General features: G+C 49.0%; 1 protein-coding gene across 23 annotated transcripts in view; it reads left to right on the top strand.

Moving 5' to 3' along the window:
* GRAMD1B (GRAM domain containing 1B) overlaps positions 1 to 17,736 on the top strand; it is a 135,153-nt gene that overhangs the window by 103,484 nt on the left and 13,933 nt on the right. For 17 of the 23 annotated variants that reach the window (XM_066981325.1, XM_066981315.1, XM_066981323.1 and 14 more), the window contains 13 exons: positions 7,897 to 7,999; positions 8,874 to 8,977; positions 9,133 to 9,228; positions 9,709 to 9,789; positions 12,134 to 12,249; positions 12,675 to 12,888; positions 13,590 to 13,779; positions 14,167 to 14,310; positions 15,178 to 15,296; positions 15,857 to 15,999; positions 16,548 to 16,651; positions 17,060 to 17,263; positions 17,478 to 17,568. In XM_066981325.1, coding sequence (XP_066837426.1) covers positions 7,897 to 7,999; positions 8,874 to 8,977; positions 9,133 to 9,228; positions 9,709 to 9,789; positions 12,134 to 12,249; positions 12,675 to 12,888; positions 13,590 to 13,779; positions 14,167 to 14,310; positions 15,178 to 15,296; positions 15,857 to 15,999; positions 16,548 to 16,651; positions 17,060 to 17,263; positions 17,478 to 17,568 — 1,709 coding nt within the window. The remainder of the gene's footprint in view (positions 1 to 7,896; positions 8,000 to 8,873; positions 8,978 to 9,132; positions 9,229 to 9,708; positions 9,790 to 12,133; positions 12,250 to 12,674; positions 12,889 to 13,589; positions 13,780 to 14,166; positions 14,311 to 15,177; positions 15,297 to 15,856; positions 16,000 to 16,547; positions 16,652 to 17,059; positions 17,264 to 17,477; positions 17,569 to 17,736) is intronic. The other 6 variants (XM_066981316.1, XM_066981317.1, XM_066981319.1 and 3 more) reach the window with 4 other exon arrangements.

Raw genomic sequence — 17,736 nt, forward strand, 5'->3', positions numbered from 1 at the left:
GGAGGGGGAGAGAAGCGGGAACAGAAAACAGCTGTCCTCTTGGCAGGGACATCGGTGCAGAGCTCCCTTTGTTGTGGGGGAAGAGCCAAGTGGGATAATCAGATCGAGAGCTAGCTAGCAGCAAGGACAGGAGAAGACGTGATCTCAGAGGCAGATGGAGGCGTGGAGGCAGTGGCACGAGGAATGAAGCATAACCCACGGTGGCCCGAGGTGGTGGAGCAGTGGCAGTTAGAGGAACCGTGGAGCGAGGCACTTTGGGCACGTAGGCACCCCAAACCGGCGCGTGAAGTCCGTGGCTAAAGGTGACTTCTGCTATCCCACAAGAGCTGATGGAGGCGGTAGCTGCCGAGATCCATTCCCTGCTGCATGATGCTTGGCTGTGGTCTGCTTCTGTGGGTCTCGTGTGTTTGTATCCTCTCTATCTTATCTTTCTGTTCTCTTGTTTTTCCTCCATATATTTTCAGCATGAGAGACAGTACATCCGGAGAGTAAGCACTGGCTGCATTTTTTGTGGTTTCCCCCCACAATTATTTTCCTTTAGAAAGCAAAACAAAACACGTTCTAGTTAGTAGAGACGGTCTGGCCAGATAAAAGCAGCAATGTGGAAACACGGATGGGCTGCAAACTGCAGGAAGGCATTCAATCCTATTGCTAGTATTAACATCAAAAATTTGCTAATGTGTCTCCTTGATAGAGTTTCTCTTTTTTTGCCAGCTCCTTCCAGGCAGGATTTTTCTGGCACTTGGACCCTTCTGACTCCTCTATTTCTTACCCCACTGTGGAGGCTACCCCTTCATGAGGCCTTACAGTTTCATTTTACCCATTTCCCCTCACTATCATTTTACGTAAACTTCTCTGTGCGTGCAGCAAACGCTCCACAATTGTTCTTTGTGTCTCTTTGGCAGCCCTGGGTGCCAGGCACTGTACAACACAAAACAAAAATATAGTCGTTGCCTCAAAGAGCACATGGCCCTCAAAGCTCCCCAGAGCATCAGTGGTCAGAATGCCGGTTTTCTAAGATGACTTCAGTTTTTGCTGCTTTTAACTGGTCTTTTTGTCTTTGTAGCACTTTATCCCTCTTTGGCAGTTGGAAGCCTTCCTTCTCTCTCCCTTGATTCCTTATTCTCTACTTTTTCCTTACGATGTTACCGACTTCTCCACCCTTGTGTGTTCTCCTCTTGATCCTAGCAGTGCTTTTTAGGATTGGCATCCCTACCAGATTGACAAGTGGGAGAAAGGGAGTGAACCAAGGTCATGGCTTGATTTGGCAAGAGTCCTGCCCTTTCATGGTCTTGGTGCTTTCTCTTCTTGGCTCTCCAGAGGAAGAATGCAAGATGGTTGGGTGCACAGTGAGCGTTAGAAAACAACACCATAATAAATGTGCTCAACCGTACGGGGTTTGCTTTGTGTTTGTGCCCTTACGGTGGAAAAGCAAACGTCACTGGGCTGGCTGGGTTCACTAGCAGTGGAAAGGAAAAGTCTCCCGAGGTGTTTCTCGTGCCTTTGGTGAGGAACAGCAGACAAGGAACCTCTGGCTTGAAGAACTTCTTCTCTTACGGATTAAACCCCAGTTTGTTGGTCAGCTCTGGTTTCAGCCCCACTCATCCGTGCTCATCCATCAGGATGCAGTTTGAGTGTGTCTGCACTGGAATTGTGTGTCTGCATGTTGAATTACTGTTAATGGGTTTATTATTTTTAAAATGATTTTTTTAAAAAAGAATAGAGCTCATAAACAAGTTTTCTCTTTAATTTTGTTTACTAAAACATGACTTATTCTGAAGACCTGATGTGCTTAGAGGTGGGGAAGGATGAGGTTGCACTGGCTCTGTGGGATACAAGAACTCCACAAGTTGGTAGAAGGAATTCCTCACCCAGCAGAAGTCACTAAAATGAGAGACAAATTGGAGACATTTTGGTGCTAAAGAAGAAAAAGCGTCTCTTTTGTCCTTCTCTTTCTTGCTGGGCTCTGGGTGAAGAGCCTCATGTTTGAGCATGGAGGAGCTCTTAGGTTTCATGTCCTGAGGTCAGTGCCAGTTGAGGCCCTGAGCCTTGCAAATCTACCAGGATTTTTTTCTGCCTGCTTCTCCGTCAGCTGGCCTGGTGATCCTTCTGCTTCCCTGACTGTTCCTAAATCAGGCTGTGCATCTCTGATTTCCCACAGCATTTCTAGCTGCCGCTCTATAGCAAGGGTTACTTCTGTGCTGGGAGCTGCCATGCCTCAGGAGAATCTGTAGAGCATACTCCCAGAAAAGAGAGTAAGAGAGAGGATCTTGAAAAGTTAGAGCAAACGCAGTTGACACTGGGGAAGATGTGAGATCTGTGTCTGTCCAGGAGGATTTCAGTTTAATATTTAGGTCGCAAGGTCAGCCCTCCTCTGTACTCCTTTCCCTTGTGTTTATCTGCTTGCGGTCCTTTCACCTGCCTTCTCTTTTGGAACCATGCTTCAATTTTTTTCTTCTTACAGCTTTTCCCTCTACTTGACCCGAGCCTCCACCTCTTCACCCATGTACAGTACAGTTCCAGAGTGGTTAGCGGGGAAAAAAATTACAGTGAGAAGACAGTAATTGCCTCTTTCAGGTATTCTTAAGTACTACCAAAGACCTTTACTGTCCTGGTGAGTCTGAAAAGTTCAACAGCAGTACGGTTCTATCCGCTTGTCTTTGGGAGAGCAAAGTCTGCACCGAGGATTGCGCCGAGTGGGTCAAAGCCCCAACAGAAGCCCTGCACCTGCAGTTCTGCAAACAAAGGCTGTGCACACAGGGCAGCTTTCCCAGCAGTGGCTCCAGGGAAGGCCTCTGCCGAGCCATGCACAAACCCGAACAGTCGGCTTCAGGTATCACTGCTCGCTGTATTTCCCTCCGACCGCAGCTCTGCAGGCTCTCCCTGGCTGTAGTGCTGGAGCTGCGTGCTGTGTGTCACCGTTTGCAAAGTGAGTGGGAAAACATGCTCAGTGAATACAGTAATACACCGCTGAAGCTTTTCTTCATAGAGGAAAGCAGTGGTATAATTTCTAAGCCATAGGAGAATCACAGCCAGAGACTGCAGAAAGGAGCGCAAAGGAGGGATGTGGTCTCCTGTGGAAATGTCCTTTCTGGAGCTGTGCACTGTTGGTATCCTCTGTAACTTTTGAACTTTCTAAGCAATTTCAGCTTGCAGAGCTGAATGTCTCAAAAATAAATCTGGTCAGATTTGCGTTTTGGTAGGTAGCTGCGTAAAGGAGAGAGCCCAGGCCCTGGGAGAGCTGCAGCAAAGCACATTAGGAGTCAGGAGGTGGCTGAGGGCCTTTCTTTGTGAAGCCTTTTAAGCAGCACTTGCAGTTTCTTAACAACATCAAATGATCAGGAGACTGAGCACCGTCAGAAATCAGCCTTTGATGTCTTGGTGTGCTGTCTTCTTTCCTTGCAGCACCCTCTTGGAGACCTCATAGATGCCAGAGCGAAGGGGGAATCTCAGCTGTTGGAATGAGTAAAATAACCCGGATTAAGACCAAGAGAGGGAAATGAAGCACTGTTTTAGGGAAAACATCAGAAATATCTTCCCAATGGGTGGCAGCCTGAGTCTGACTCAGCACCAGCAATCTTTTAACTGGGCTTATTGCAAAAACTCAGGCCTGACGATGAGGTAGTGAGGTGCTGAATGAGCTGCCTTACTCCCTGAATCAGTGCTCTCAGCTTTCCAGTGCCAGTAACCATTTTGTCAAGCTGTTCCTGGAGCAGCGTAACTCCTTGGCTTTCAGGTGTTTTTCACCGGCAGTTCCCCCCGGGGTTTCCATGATGTCAGGCGTATCGATTACCGGGCCTGGCACGCCCGCTGTGGTGGAGCGGCACTAAATTAGAAATGAACTTCTGGTGCACGCTCATGGGATGATGAATTCAAATTCACTCTACCACAGACTGCCAGTGATTACTTTGAAGCTTCTCCCTCTGGTGTTAATTCACTTTTAAAAGAAAGGAAAAGAAAAAAAAAAAAAAAAAAAAGAAGGAAGTCCCCAGTGACCTGACCAGATTTGGAAGAAGCGCCGTGGGACAGGTGGCCAGTTGCTTTGCTGGCATTAATCAGCACAGCAGTCCTGCTGTCAGTGGGGTCTACACTCTCCCCCACGAGCAAGGCACGTATCCTGCTCTTTCCATTAGTTCTGATCTGTCCAGAGGCAATGCAAGTCTTCCACAAAGGCTTAGGAACAAGTCCATCAGTCACGCAGACCAGTTAAGGTTTTCCTTCCTGGTTTTCTCCCTGCCTCCTTATGTCTACCTGTGTTCTGTGCCGTGTGCTGTGCCAGACTCTACCTTCCTCAGCTGTTGTGTTGTCAGACTTCCCTGTCCTGTCCCATCCCCCAGCAGCAGCTGCTTTAGATTTCCTCCCAGAGGATTTTTCAGCATATTACCAGCGAGTCGTGGCCCTGGCAGGGTCACGCTTTTCTCCCCGTTCCCCCCCGAAAACTCCCCTCCACCCATCGCAGTGCCATCCTGTCCTGTCCCTCTCTGTTTGCAGTAGGGTTAATGTTTGCTGTCACCACCTCCGGGTTGGCTCTTCCGATCGCTCGTGCCATTCAGATCTGCAATGGGAGAGGTGGGTGGCTGCGGAGACGGAGAAACATCCTGGTGAGATTTTTTGGAAGCAATCCCATACGGAGTTTCCAGCAAGACAGGCCATTCAGTAAAACAACACAGATGCCTCGCAGTCATCTGCAGTGCTAATACCTTGTCCTTCCTGGGCTGCAGAAGTTGCTTTCCTCACCCTTCAACTGGGGATGCTGGGTGAGTGCAGGCAGATGCGAGGAGCAACGCCTTCGTGGTGCACCTGAGCAGCTCGATGGTCCTCCCTGCCAGCGGGCACCCTGCTGCACTCCGTGGCCCTGCAGTGAAGCCATGCCCTTGTAGGTTTTGTGTGGTTGGAAACATCTGTGCCCCCGGTTTGTTAGGAAGAACTAGGATTTTTCATCAGTGTGCTTGCGTCTGGTTCTCGCAGCTCAGCATCGTGGCTGAGCGGAGCTGGCGTGGCGTGGGCTTTTCCTGTGCATTTCCACGCTTGAGCAGAGATGGAGAGCGTGGGGACGGAGGGCAGAGGGATACGGGGAGCTGTGTTCCAAGCAATCTTCCCGAGACCTACAGGGAGTTTGTTTGCTGGAGCCTGCGGGAGCCCTTGCTCGTCCTTTCCGAAGTGATCTGGCTGATGAATGAAACCGAGAAAGACCCAGGCTTTTTGGGGGGCGCAGGAGTAGCTGAGCTCTAAAATTTCTTAACTCCGCGGGTCTCGCAGGGCTGATTTCATCATCGCTCTGTTCTTTCGGCTGGTCCCTCCTTAGCCCAGCTCCCCTCACGCCGCCCCCACCGCAGTGTCCAGCAGCTCTCCACGACAGGAAACATCTGCTGGAGGCTGAGCCTGGGTTACTGCAGGGCATTGGCCGGCAGAGCTCCCCACTCCAGTAACTGGAAGCATGTGCGAGGCACTTTGGTATCCCCCCGCCTGCTCTTTCCATGAGAAACCTCCCCAAAGACCAAAGCTGCCTTTCCGAGCAGAGGGACGAGAGGAGAGAGCCTGAGGCAGGCGCAAGAATAAGAATCGCTGCTTTTCTGCTTTCAAAGCAGGGAAAAAACACCAACAGCTGAAGGGCTCTGAGCTGTTTGGTGTCCTGTTACTGTGGGGTGCTGGCCATCAGACCTGTGCTGGGTGCTTGCTCGCGGTCCTGGCCACTGGGGCTGGCTCAGGAGTCGCAGACGCCTTGCACAGCCTGCCTGGGACCTCTTGGGCTGTCGGCGCTTTTGCAGCCCTTTTTCAAGGGATACCCACAGCAAGCAGTGGGTGAGACAGGAGCAGAAGAGCGCAAACGCTGCCCGCCAGCACGCTTATCCTCATGAGCCACTTGGAAAAGGTCCTCCCCAGGGCGAGTCCCCTCTCAGAGCTGCAGAGGCCACTAGGGCAGACGACCTGAACGCGAGCGGGGAAGCAGGGGAAGGCACACGAACTCCTGCCAAGCTGCTGTATCTCTTTCGACTTTGAATCTAAACAAGAAGCGGTGACAGCAGGAAGAGGAAAAGCAGTCTGCCTGGGAACACGGGGAGCTGTGCGAGCGCGGAGGGGACGCTATGGATCCCTTGCCGGAGTGCGAGGCTCTCTGGGATCTTGTGCTGCATCAAGAGCTCTCAAGTCTGCTCTCGGACCTGGACGGGCTTGTCGACTTGTCCCAGGAGTATGTCAGCAGTGGATCAGATGAAATTCTAGCTGTGAGTGTCTCTAAACTGAGCTGTTTTTCGCCGTAACAGAAGTTCTGGTGCTAAGCAGAAGCGTCCGTTGCAGTGCAGGCTTTGGACGGGTCAGAACATCCCCGGCTGTGGGGAAGGGAGGGGAGCAGGGCTCCCCATGGAGACAGAACTGCTAAGTCTCGTCTGTAACGCGTTAAACCCAGAGCTCAGCACTGATTATGATCTCTATTCCTCCCTCCTTTACCATCCTCTCCGCGTGTCCCAGGAAATCTTGGGCTTAGGCTCTTACTGGAGCCCATCTCTGGCCAAGGTCTTTTCCAGATATTCAGGCTAGAAGTTCGGTAAGTGAAATGATACTTCTGTCAGGTGCTGCTTTGTAGATTTTATTCGGAATCGAGACACCTTCCTTCGGGCCCACAGGTCTGAAACAAAGATCCGAAGTGCTAAGATGTTAAAAAATATTATTTCTAGTTCATTAGCTCATTGAAATGCTGTGTGGAAGAGGGAATGCTTTTGGGGGGGAGGGGGTGGGGGTGTCTGTGCTTCTTTCTTTTCTTTGACAGCATTTGACAGTTTTGTAAGGCTAATAACCTTCACATTCCTCCTATCCCTTCAGCACTCCCCCCCGGTTTCTCAACCAGAAACTACCTTCTATAATCACATTCATTTGGGGGCCCTTGCTGGGAGGCTCTGATGCATGCCCACCTTTCTGCATTGGGAGAGTAGTGTTGTGCAGCTGGAAGAGGTAGGAAGGGGTTGTTGAGAGGAAAGTGAGATCTGGAGGGAAGAGTTTGTCCCCCAGGTTGCTCTGCTTTCCCCACGTTTGTGGGAGAAAGAGCAGGAGAGATTAGAGGAGAGACACGGGCCTCCTGAAATTGTACCTGCCTCTCTTTCAGTCAGTTCTGCCTTCAGAAGTTCTGGCTATTCTGAGCTGCTGTCAGCACGTGCGTGGCATGCAAGAGGTGGTCTTTTGGCTAGAACTGTCGGTCCTGGGACAGAGTCACATCAAAGTTTAGTAAACAGCAGAGAGAAGCCAGCTCCTGATCTCCCTCCAGCCAACAGCACGGTTTTGTTTGATGCCTTCCGTGAGGCCAGGTGTCTGCAGAATAAACACAAAACACGGTCAAGTCCCTGTGCAAGCCTCTTCTGCACCCCACAGAGGTGTTCCCCCTATACCAGCAGATAGCTGTGGGTTCCCTGACTGCCAGGTGGAGCACTCCATGGGGAGAGGAGAGGGCATGACTGCATTATTCCTGAGCTGACAGTGATCGTTCGAGCTCCCCTGGCAGGGCTGCAGCTACACTGAAGCACCTATGGCCCGGGGTTGCGATGCTGTTCCTGGAGAGCTGAGGAGTGGCAGCCAGCTGAGGAATTGCAGACAGGGCGTGCATCATACCTTGTACAGTCTGTGACTGCAGGAAAAGGGATTTCCTCTGCATCCACAGCTTCCACGCAGTTCTGCACTGCAGACAAAGGCATAGGCCTTCTGCTCTGTGCGTACTCTTCCAAGTCAGGTTCTCCTCTTCCTCTCACTTAATGCACTAAATCCCAGATCCTCCCACCTGTGCCTGCTGTGATGGGAGCTCCTGGCCTCGTGCTTTGAAAGTGCATCTGACCCCCCTTCTCCTTACCTAGGTGTTCCTGCTTTCCCACTCCGTTTCTCTGTACTCATGCCTGCCCCTCTCTTTAACAGGCGCTCTGTTATTTGCAGGTGTTGAGTCCAACCTACAAACAACGGAATGAAGATTTCAGGAAACTCTTCAAGCATCTTCCCGACACGGAGCGTCTCATTGTAGGTAAGGACTGTCCTCTGTGCCGTGCTCTTTTGTGCTGGCCCGTGGTTTTGGGAGGAAATCCAGCACACGGACATGCAGCTTTTTCCTCTCCTAAGAGATTGTCACCAAGGAACTGTCTCTTTCCTGTGCACAGACAGTCCCCCTCCTCACTGTTTCTAATGGATTTCACTTGTTTCACTTCAGGGAGAGCACAGCTGATCAGTATCAGCTACAGCCTTGTCTCCTGCTGACTTCAGGTGTATGTTTTCCTCCGCAGTGCTCCCCAAACCCGTTAGTGTTTGAGCTCTTTCCGCAGTTGGTCAGGGTTGCCTGTCTCAACATGCATGGCCCTGAGCTTCCCTTTTTCGAGCTCCTTTGTACACCCCTGATGCTCCCTACTCATGACTCTTCCTGTATTCATCTAGGCTTTGGCCTTGCAGCTAATTAGCGATTGCCTACTGCATTGCATCTGTTCTTTTATCTAATGTAACTGGTGATCTCATACTATGTCTCACACTGTTGCAATACGCACAGACTAGCAGAGGACTAGAAATTGTGTAGTAGGCTTAAATTGGGAGAGGAATGAGCGATGACACTAGAAGGCGAGAAGGAAAACCCAGGTTAAAATGTGGAGACAGGATGCTACTGAATGACCAGCTAACAAGGCAAGACAGTTTTACCTCTAAGAGAGATGGTCTGTGGCATGCCCTGGGGAGAAATCGTAACCTAGTGGGCAGAACAGCAGCTATGGCTCAGTTCCTTCTGGCTCACAATCCTTTCTGCAGGATTGTGTCGGGTAATTTCTTCTCTTGGTGCTGCTGCTTATCCTCACGTTTAGGCTGCCCTGTCTTCTCATCTTGATGCTCCTTAATTACCATGTGTTGTTCACCCACAGATTACTCATGTGCACTACAAAGAGACATTCTCCTGCAGGGCCGCCTCTACCTCTCAGAAAACTGGATCTGCTTTTACAGCAACATCTTCCGCTGGGAGACATTGGTAAGGCTCTCCGACTGGCACACGGAGCATGTGTTCTACGTCAGTTTATTTGCTGACAACTTTAAAAGCACTCTTTCCGTCGTCTTTCTCACCAGTGTCTCTCATTACCTGCTTTCTTTTTCTGCCTTCCCCTCTCTGCATGGCTCTGACTGTAGCTGACAGTTCGCTTGAAGGATATCTGCTCGATGACCAAGGAAAAAACAGCACGGCTCATTCCTAATGCCATCCAAGTTTGCACTGACACTGAAAAGGTACATCCTTGAAGCCTGCACTTTGTGGGTGTCAGGGGCAAGGGAGTGTAAGTGTGTTAACACCACCTCCATGGGAGTTTTCCAAACTGACTGCTTGTGGTACGTGGGGCCTGGGAGAAAGCACTAATGGAAAAGGGTTGGGTGCAGAGCTTCTGCAGACCTGGGGCTTGGGCTGAGTCGGGAACTCATGTAGCTTGTGTGTGGGCATGGAGGAAGTAGAAGATCTGGGTTATGTAGTAGCACACAGCTAACTGAGCTGTTTCTGTGCTCAGAGCAGCTTTGTGGGTTGAGAGGCACTCAGCCTCGCCGTGAAGTCTCCATGGACTTCAGTCTGTGCCCAGGAGCTGAGCAGCAGCGCTGTGTGCCTTGCTCAGTCCCTCTGTGTGCTGTTTCTGGAAAATGATCCAAGCAGGTGTGCCTCTTCATCCCTTTGCTGGGCCTTTTCTGAACTGATTTTTCTCTCCATCTCTTCCCATTCAGCACTTTTTTACTTCCTTCGGGGCTCGAGACAGGACGTACATGATGATGTTCAGACTCTGGCAGAACGCTCTCCTTGACAAGGTACAGAGACCAGCATCTCAGCGTTGGGGGGGATGAAAGGGAGGTGGTGGATTTATGCAGAAGCACAGTACCTGTGACAAGCATATATACATAAAAAAAAAAAGACGGAGGGACAGTAAGTACGTGTGTGTTTAGGTGGAGCAGGTAAGTAGCTGCAGGTGCAAGTATCTCTTTTTGCATGGAGTTCTGTCTACCCACAGACACATCTTACATACACAGTAGATGTCTCTTTGCCTCTGCTGAGGTGTGGAAGCAATCAGGAAGGAGATTGTTCAGGTCTGTAATACAAGTGAAACAGCCTAGAAGAAAGCAGTTCAAAATGCAACAGAAATAGCTCACTGCACTGGCAAAGTTCTTAGGAAGTCTGTTCTTCAGCAGTGTGGAGTTCAAGATAGGGCAGGAAAGAAGCATGTGTTCAGCACATCCCAAAACCAAACACGATGGTGGGTGCGGGGTGCATTGGGTAAAGGCTCAGTAGGTTGGATTTTAAAATAAAGCAAGGATATGCACTTGCTATGTTAAAGACCCCGTATATCCTATATTTGGTTCTGAGTATCTGTTCCAATGTCCAGTGAGTATTTCTGGCCTCACTCCAGGAGTAAGACTGACAAACCGATCGTACAGGGCTGCCAGCATTTGGAGACGTTCAGGGCTTGAGTTCATACCGTACTGGGATGCTGAAGTAATCAAGTGCTAGAATGCCCCGTCCTGAAATTGGGGTAGTATTTAGTAGGCAAAAGGATCAAATTGCATTGGGCAGCTCATGTTGCTATCGGATGCTGTAATTTAATCGGCCCTTTGAAGTTTATCACAAAATTCAGCGCCCTTGGTTTCAAGGTCATGGCAAACAGGAACTAAGATTTGGAGTGATAAAGGCAGGAAACACTGAGGGAGCTCGTTTGCCAAATGAAGGATCCATGCCTGGCACGAGGGAGGGAGAAAGAGCCTAGCGTGGTTTTTCTGCTAACATGTGAATTAAAGAGAGTGTATGGGAGAAGAAGGTAAAACAGCTGGATATGTTTCTAAATAAAAGTCTCTCATTTGAGTGTTTTCCGTACTTTTGACCGCTAGTTTTAGGAGCTAGATTAAAAATTTCCTGCCTTATCACGTACAGTAACTATGGGAAGAAGTTTACGCCAGCAACTCTGAAAAAGTTCACTAGGTTTATTTTTTCTCATTACCAAGAAATCTTTGTCATTGGTCATAAGTTTCTCGTGGGTGAAAATCCATCTCCTTTCATCCATGCAGCACACACTTAAATCACGAGTTCACCGACCCATTTCTTGAGGGCTCCAGAATGCAGTCATGTGGGAATCAATGAACTTGCATTGTAAAAAGCTGGGCTTTTGTGAAAGGTCTTGATAATTCATTTTTTCTTTTTAACCGGAGATACAATACAGTCTTTTCCCAGTAGTAACTCTTCTTGATTTTAAACTGCAGCAGGAAATGTTTCTCTCTGTTGCTGTTTCAGATAGTTTTCCCAGCAGGTGTAATCTTTAGGTAGTTTTCATTTAAACAAAGTTGAAGGGGAGAAAAACTCAACATGTGTTGGGGTTTGGTGTGGTAGAGCAGACATTAAATGGAGACACAGCAGAAAACACATGTGGGGGAAAACACAGATTTATTGCTTACATTATTACACGCACAGCACCGTAGTGGTGGGAGATCTCATTTCTTGTGCTGCTCCGGGTGTAGCCTCCTGTTGGCTTTCTGACAGTGTCTTCAGTAACCTGAGCTTGTGACCTGGAGAAATAACGAAGTCAGATTTTAGGGCAGAACCTGAGCTGGCAGCGAAGGCTTACTTGGCAAAAGGGCCTCTTACTACTTGATCAGGGCAATCTCTGTGCCAACTTGGCCTCACTGTATTAAGACACAAACGTATGCCTGCAGCCCATGGGGCTGGCCAGGCTCCCAGTAACACTCAGTCCACCTTGTGGCATCGCTGGAATTCAGGAGAGGTGAGTCCGCCAAAAAGTTCTCACCTCCCATCAGCAGGATGTGTCAGAACCTCTCGCTTCTGCTTTCAGGGCAAGAAATGTAATATTCCTGACAGTCGTAATTCCAGATTGAGAAAGAAATAATGGGCTGATGGCAATCAAAATGCCAGCGTTTTGGGGTTTGACTCATACTGAGAAAAAGCTGCTGCGGGGAGGAGAAAAACGAAAAATCCTCAGTGCTGTTCACTTCCATTACCTACTGCAGAAGTCAAACATGAAAATTGTTCAGGCAATACTGAATTAACACTTGCAGTGTGAGATCCAGTTTAAGTGTGAAGTGTGGCATATTCATTATCTTTTAGTCTTCTCAGGTGAAAATGTACCCTGTGCTCTGCTCCTTCTTTTAGCCTCTCTGTCCAAAGGAGCTCTGGCACTTTGTCCACCAGTGTTATGGGAACGAGCTAGGTCTGACCAGCGATGATGAAGATTACGTGCCTCCTGATGATGACTTCAACACAATGGGGTGAGTGAGGAGGAGTGAAATCTGCTTGTGATGAAGAAAAGATGGCCTCAGGAAAGCAAGAGTCCTTATATATTGGCATACCTCAAACTGCAATTCGTTCCCGGTGAGAGATTTTGGGTTCTGGGCAAATATTTGGCCTTAGGGATTAAGGGCTAAAAAGCTGAAGGTGTACCATTGCCTCATGGAAATCAGTAGGAACCGAAATGGTTGCCTCTCTACTTGCTGAAGTAGATGAGCGATTCTGTAAATGCCAAAATGCCCCATTCACTGGGCCAGTCAGTGTGTTACGTGGTCAATGAGTGCTGATGCTTGTCAGTATAAACACTTGAAAAGTTTGGGCTTGATCTCCCCTGCACTGAGCCGTTTCTGATTCCGGTCAGACTGGAAACCGCATAGAAATATTCTTACTTGCTCTGTGTGTCCAGCTGTAGCTGTACTGAGAGGGGTAAACATAAAAACGTGTGTTCTCTGTGGCGTCTCAGCTACTGTGAAGAAATCCCTGTGGAAGAGAATGAAGTCAATGACAGCTCCTCAAAGAGCAGCATGGAGGCCAAGCCAGAAGCTAGCCCTCAGCTGCCAAAGAAATCTGTCACTGCCAGCACGTTGACATCTACAGGAAGCAGCGAAGCACCAGCCTCGGTAAGTGTCCTTCCTCCACTGCAGTGGCATCTGGAATCCTTTTCACGGGGATTTCGCTGGCAGTGCTTGAATGTACAAGGTGACTGTTTGCCCTAAAGCTCCTCTTCCACTGCAGCTGACCATGGTCCTTGTGTTAGTAATGTTTGAGGGCATGGCATTTGCCAAAGGAAAAGTAAGTAAACCATGCCTGACCTAAAGTCAGTACATTAGGATTCTCAGCAGCAAGGGTATTTTCCCACATGTAGTTTTAGGTTAAAAGAAATGGAGCATTGAAGATAAAGGGGTTGTAATTCCTCCTCTGGCTCCAGTCGTTCCCTAGGAAGCAGCGTGCACCTTCATGGTACTGGGGCAGGGCAGACCTTGTTGAAATATAACAAGAACTCAGATTTTGTATAGTGTTTTTGTCTGGGACAAAACCTGTGTTGTTTGTGCACTTGTCTGAACAAACAAAAAGCCTTGTATATGTCCCAAGCTTGAATTATACATATATATGTTTTTGAGAGGAAGTGGTCTAATATGCCCTTGTGTTTTCCAAATACTGTATGGTAAGCTGCCATCTCTCCATTATTTAATTTCCAGCCACATTGAGGCCAAATGTTCAAAGGTATGAAAATTGGCCCACAGATGTAAATAGTTTTCAGAAATAACCACCAGTTTCTAGGTGCTAGTCTTGCCCTCATTATGTTCTGTCCTTGCTGCAGTTTGATGGGGTGCTACCAGAAGAGGAGGAGGCAGTAGCAGAGAGTCCTGTGGAAAAAGACCTCGGCATTGCAAATATCATGGGAGAGAAGATAGAGATCATTGCTCCTGTGAACTCCCCTTCCCTGGACTTCAATGACAATGAAGACATTCCCACGGAGCTCAGCGACTCGTCTGAGACCCACGATGAAGGTGTGCAGGGAGAAACCCCTTCCATTGGTGTCGTGTTTTGCCCTGTCTCTTTCAGTGAGGGCCTGGGGCAACAAATACTGAATTATTTTTCTGGACCTTAAGAGTTCAGAAGATGCAAAGAATTCTTGGCCTGGGCTGCAGAAAGTGAATCTGTGGGATATTTGGAAGGCTGTCCCTAAAATAATGCCATGTAGTTAATTACCCCACCTGATGTTCCAACTATTGTCCTGGGATCAGTGGTGGGAAAGGGATAGAAGCACTTCCTTTGGGTTCCTTCTTCACAAAGGAAAGTACTGTAAAATATTGTCCTGGACTGTAAAAAAAGCACAGCCTGGGAGGTTGGCACAGAGTATCATGCCTGGGGCTTGTGGGCCTGTTTCCCCACAGGTGAAGTCCAGGCCTTTTACGAGGATTTGAATGGCCGTCAGTACGTGAATGAAGTGTTCAACTTCAGCGTGGACAAACTGTATGACTTGCTTTTCACGGACTCTCAGTTCCAGAGAGACTTCATGGAACAGCGTCGGTTCTCTGGTAAGCTGCTGGTGGCAAAGCCCAGTCACTGACAGAGGCTGTGTTCCCTGCGAGGCACAGAGCAGGGCTCAGCTTCTAGTTCTTGAGCACATGCCTTGGAGGTGCGACTTTGGCTGACGATAGAGGGATTGGGTAATATTGTGAGGTCTTGGGACCACACCTGCCTGTGCTGACAGTAATCAAAAGCAGGTAGAATGAGCCTTGTTTGGCTATCTGGGTGTATTTTTTAAGAGCCCTAAGTAAGTTTGTGGAAGAATCAGATTCTCCATCTTTTTCGTAATATCAGCCACGGCCTGATCTTGTGTTCAAGGCTTAACATTCTGTGGAAAAAGCTCTTCTAGCTCTACTCCAGACACTGGCACAGACTGTGTAGTTGATGATGCAGAGTGTTCTGGGCATCCTGCAGCCCTTCTTTCCCTATAACTGCAGGTTTGCAAAAGGAGCGATGGCATCAGCCTCCCTCCCTTTCCATATACTGAGAGAGGGGAAAATTCTCCCCACATTTCTAATTCCTCAGGCACATCTCAGTCTGAAGCCATACTACAATGAGGCTCTCTACAGCTGCTCTGCTTAGCCCTCTGAGTAGCAGACTTGCAGGATTCTGCCAAGTCAAGGCAAAGCCACCAGAAAACAGCCTCAGGCAGAGATAATCCCATCACATCTTGGCAGAGGATGCACCTCATCCCTGCAGTGACCACGTTTAGTACAGGAGACCTTTCCTTCACACTCAGTTGAGCTCTAGCACTTTCGCAGCCAAGCTCTCTAGAGGGAAGGAAATACTCTCCTGAGCTTGGTTATGCTTTTACTAGGGAACTGACCTGAGGTTGCTTTAAGTTACTTTGATGGAATATTGTTTTCTCCTCTCAGATATTATCTTTCATCCCTGGAAGAAGGAAGAAAATGGCAATCAGACCAGAGTGATCCTCTATACCATTACCCTCACCAACCCTTTGGCCCCCAAAACTGCCACTGTCACTGAGACGCAGGTGTGTGAAGGGGCAGCAGGGGTATGCTTTGGTAGGAACAGGTCTGTGATTTGCTTTCTTGTCTTGAGCTTGCTGCTTTTCATGTTCTTCGTGTCTTTTTTTTTTTAAAGAAATGTCTGACGTGCTCTTTTGTTCTTTAGAATCAGAGTAATTCAGGCTAGAAAGCGCCTCTGCTCAGAGCGGGCTCAGCTCTCATTTTAGATCGGGTTGCTCTCTGGCAAGCCAGACTTCAGTTCAGTGAAACGAGGTCCCACAAAATCGGTCCTCGTGTGACAGTGTAACTGCGTATCTGAGACAAAAAACTGGGGATTCAGCTGCTGGAACTGAATGCCCCTTTTGATGTATGTCCTTGGAAACACCTGAGCGAGACGTTTTGGTTCCTTGAGTAGGCCAGCCCAAAAGGCGAGTTGTTTATGGAGAAATTGCAGAGATGGGGCTGTGCATGGGCACGGTCTCCTGTTTGTGGCAGAGTTGTTTTTTGAAGTGCTAGTGAAGGTGCCTAACTATCAAAGCCTTGTTCTGACCAGCCTAACGGTTGCCTTGCATGCTCTTTTACACAGACAATGTACAAAGCCAGCCAAGAAAGCGAGTGCTATGTCATAGATGCAGAGGTGCTAACTCACGACGTCCCCTACCACGATTATTTCTACACCATTAACCGCTACACGTTGACTCGTGTTGCCAGAAACAAAAGCCGACTCAGGTACGCCGCTGGTGGGATAAACAGCTTTACTGGTGATCTAAAGTCACCTGGGGGGGGGAGTGCTTCTTTCTGGAGCGGTAGAAGGGGCTGGGGAGAACTAAGCCCCACTTCTTTGTTGCGGGAGTTACATTTGGGTCAGGGAGAAGAATTTACAGACTTCTCTTGCCCCCTTCTTTTGAAGCAGGGACAGCTGCCATACAAAACAAACTAAATGCACTAAGACTGTGCCTCTGAGAAGCACTTTGGGGGACAAGCAGTGGAATTTGGTACCGGGGAAACTGAGGTGTTTGTGTTTTGCTCTGATAATTAATCTAAATGTCTGCCTGCCCCATGGCTGAAGGTCTTGGGAGTCCTCTTGAGGCCTTACTGCCACTGCCTTTGGAAGGACTTTTCATGCAGTGCTTCTCACCTAGAAACACAAAGGGCTGAAACCGTGTCAGAACTAAGTGTGAGCATAATTATTTTTTATATATACATTGACAAAGGAGTGTGAATTGATGTAACCTCCTGAAAGCAAAATTGAGAGTGACTTTCCCCTTTCCACACAGGGTTTCCACAGAACTACGTTACAGAAAACAGCCGTGGGGGCTGGTGAAATCCTTCATCGAGAAAAATTTCTGGAGCGGCCTAGAAGATTATTTCCGTCATTTGGGTAAGAGTGGCAAGGTCTGGAGCTGCGGCCACGACAGGGGCACACTCTTACGGTTTGTGTGTGCCTCCCTGCAAGCAGGCAGCGTAACGGCGTGGTAGCTGCTGCCAGCCTTCTGGGGACTAGGCTTCAGAGGGGCTTTTAAACAGGGCCAGCCAAAGTCATTGCCACTGCAGCTGGTAGTACTTGCTGGCCATCAGCTCCTCTCTGACAGGAGTGCAGGCAGTCCGGGGTCAGGGTTTGGCTGAAGGTGTAAGGGAGCTGTAGTGCGTACCCCGGCACAGCCACCTCAGACCCCACCAGGGTGCTTGGCCCAGCTGAACTCCATCCAGCAGCCGTGCCAGGGGTTTGTATCTTTGCAAGGCCGGTGCCATCTCTATTAAATGCTTTCTTTCCTCGCTGCCTCTGCAGAAAGTGAACTGACCAAAACCGAGAGCACATACCTGGCTGAGGTCCACCGACAATCCCCCAAAGAGAAAGTGAGCAAGCAATCAACCGTCCGCCGGCGGAAACGGGCCCATCCCCACCTGCGGGTGCCACACTTGGAGGAGGTGCTGAGTCCCGTCACCACCCCCACGGATGAGGAGGTTGCTCACCGAATCAAGCATGTGGCAGGTGAGGGACTGCAGGGACCTCACGCTTCGGGGTGGAGAGCTGGACACCTCCAGAGACAAACTGGAGCTGTGTTCATGAAAGGTTAACGGGCAGAGGGGCCAGGGATTTGCAGAGCGATGGACGCATTATGATTTTTTGAGTAAGATGGAGTAAAATGTTGCCCTTCCCTTTGGGCAGCATTTCATAGCCTGAACAAACCCATCTGTCTCCTTAGGTTCCACTCAGACACGGCACATCCCTGAGGAGAGCCCCAGTGGCTTCCACCTGCAGAGTGTCTCCAAGCTGCTCCTCGTCATCAGTTTTGTGTAAGTCATTTTTTTTTGCTCTACCTTTACTTTGGTCCTCTCATGTTTCTGGTGGTCTGCACTCCCCTGTGCCATTTTTTTCTTTTCTCTACTTCCTCGCTGGTCCCAAGCTTTACTCAGCAGAGTAAAACAATGACAGGCAGAAAAGAATGAATTAAAATTTCCCCC

This window comes from Anser cygnoides, chromosome 21 (genome assembly GCF_040182565.1).
Source record: "Anser cygnoides isolate HZ-2024a breed goose chromosome 21, Taihu_goose_T2T_genome, whole genome shotgun sequence".
In the NCBI taxonomy this organism is placed as follows: Eukaryota; Metazoa; Chordata; class Aves; order Anseriformes; family Anatidae; genus Anser; species Anser cygnoides.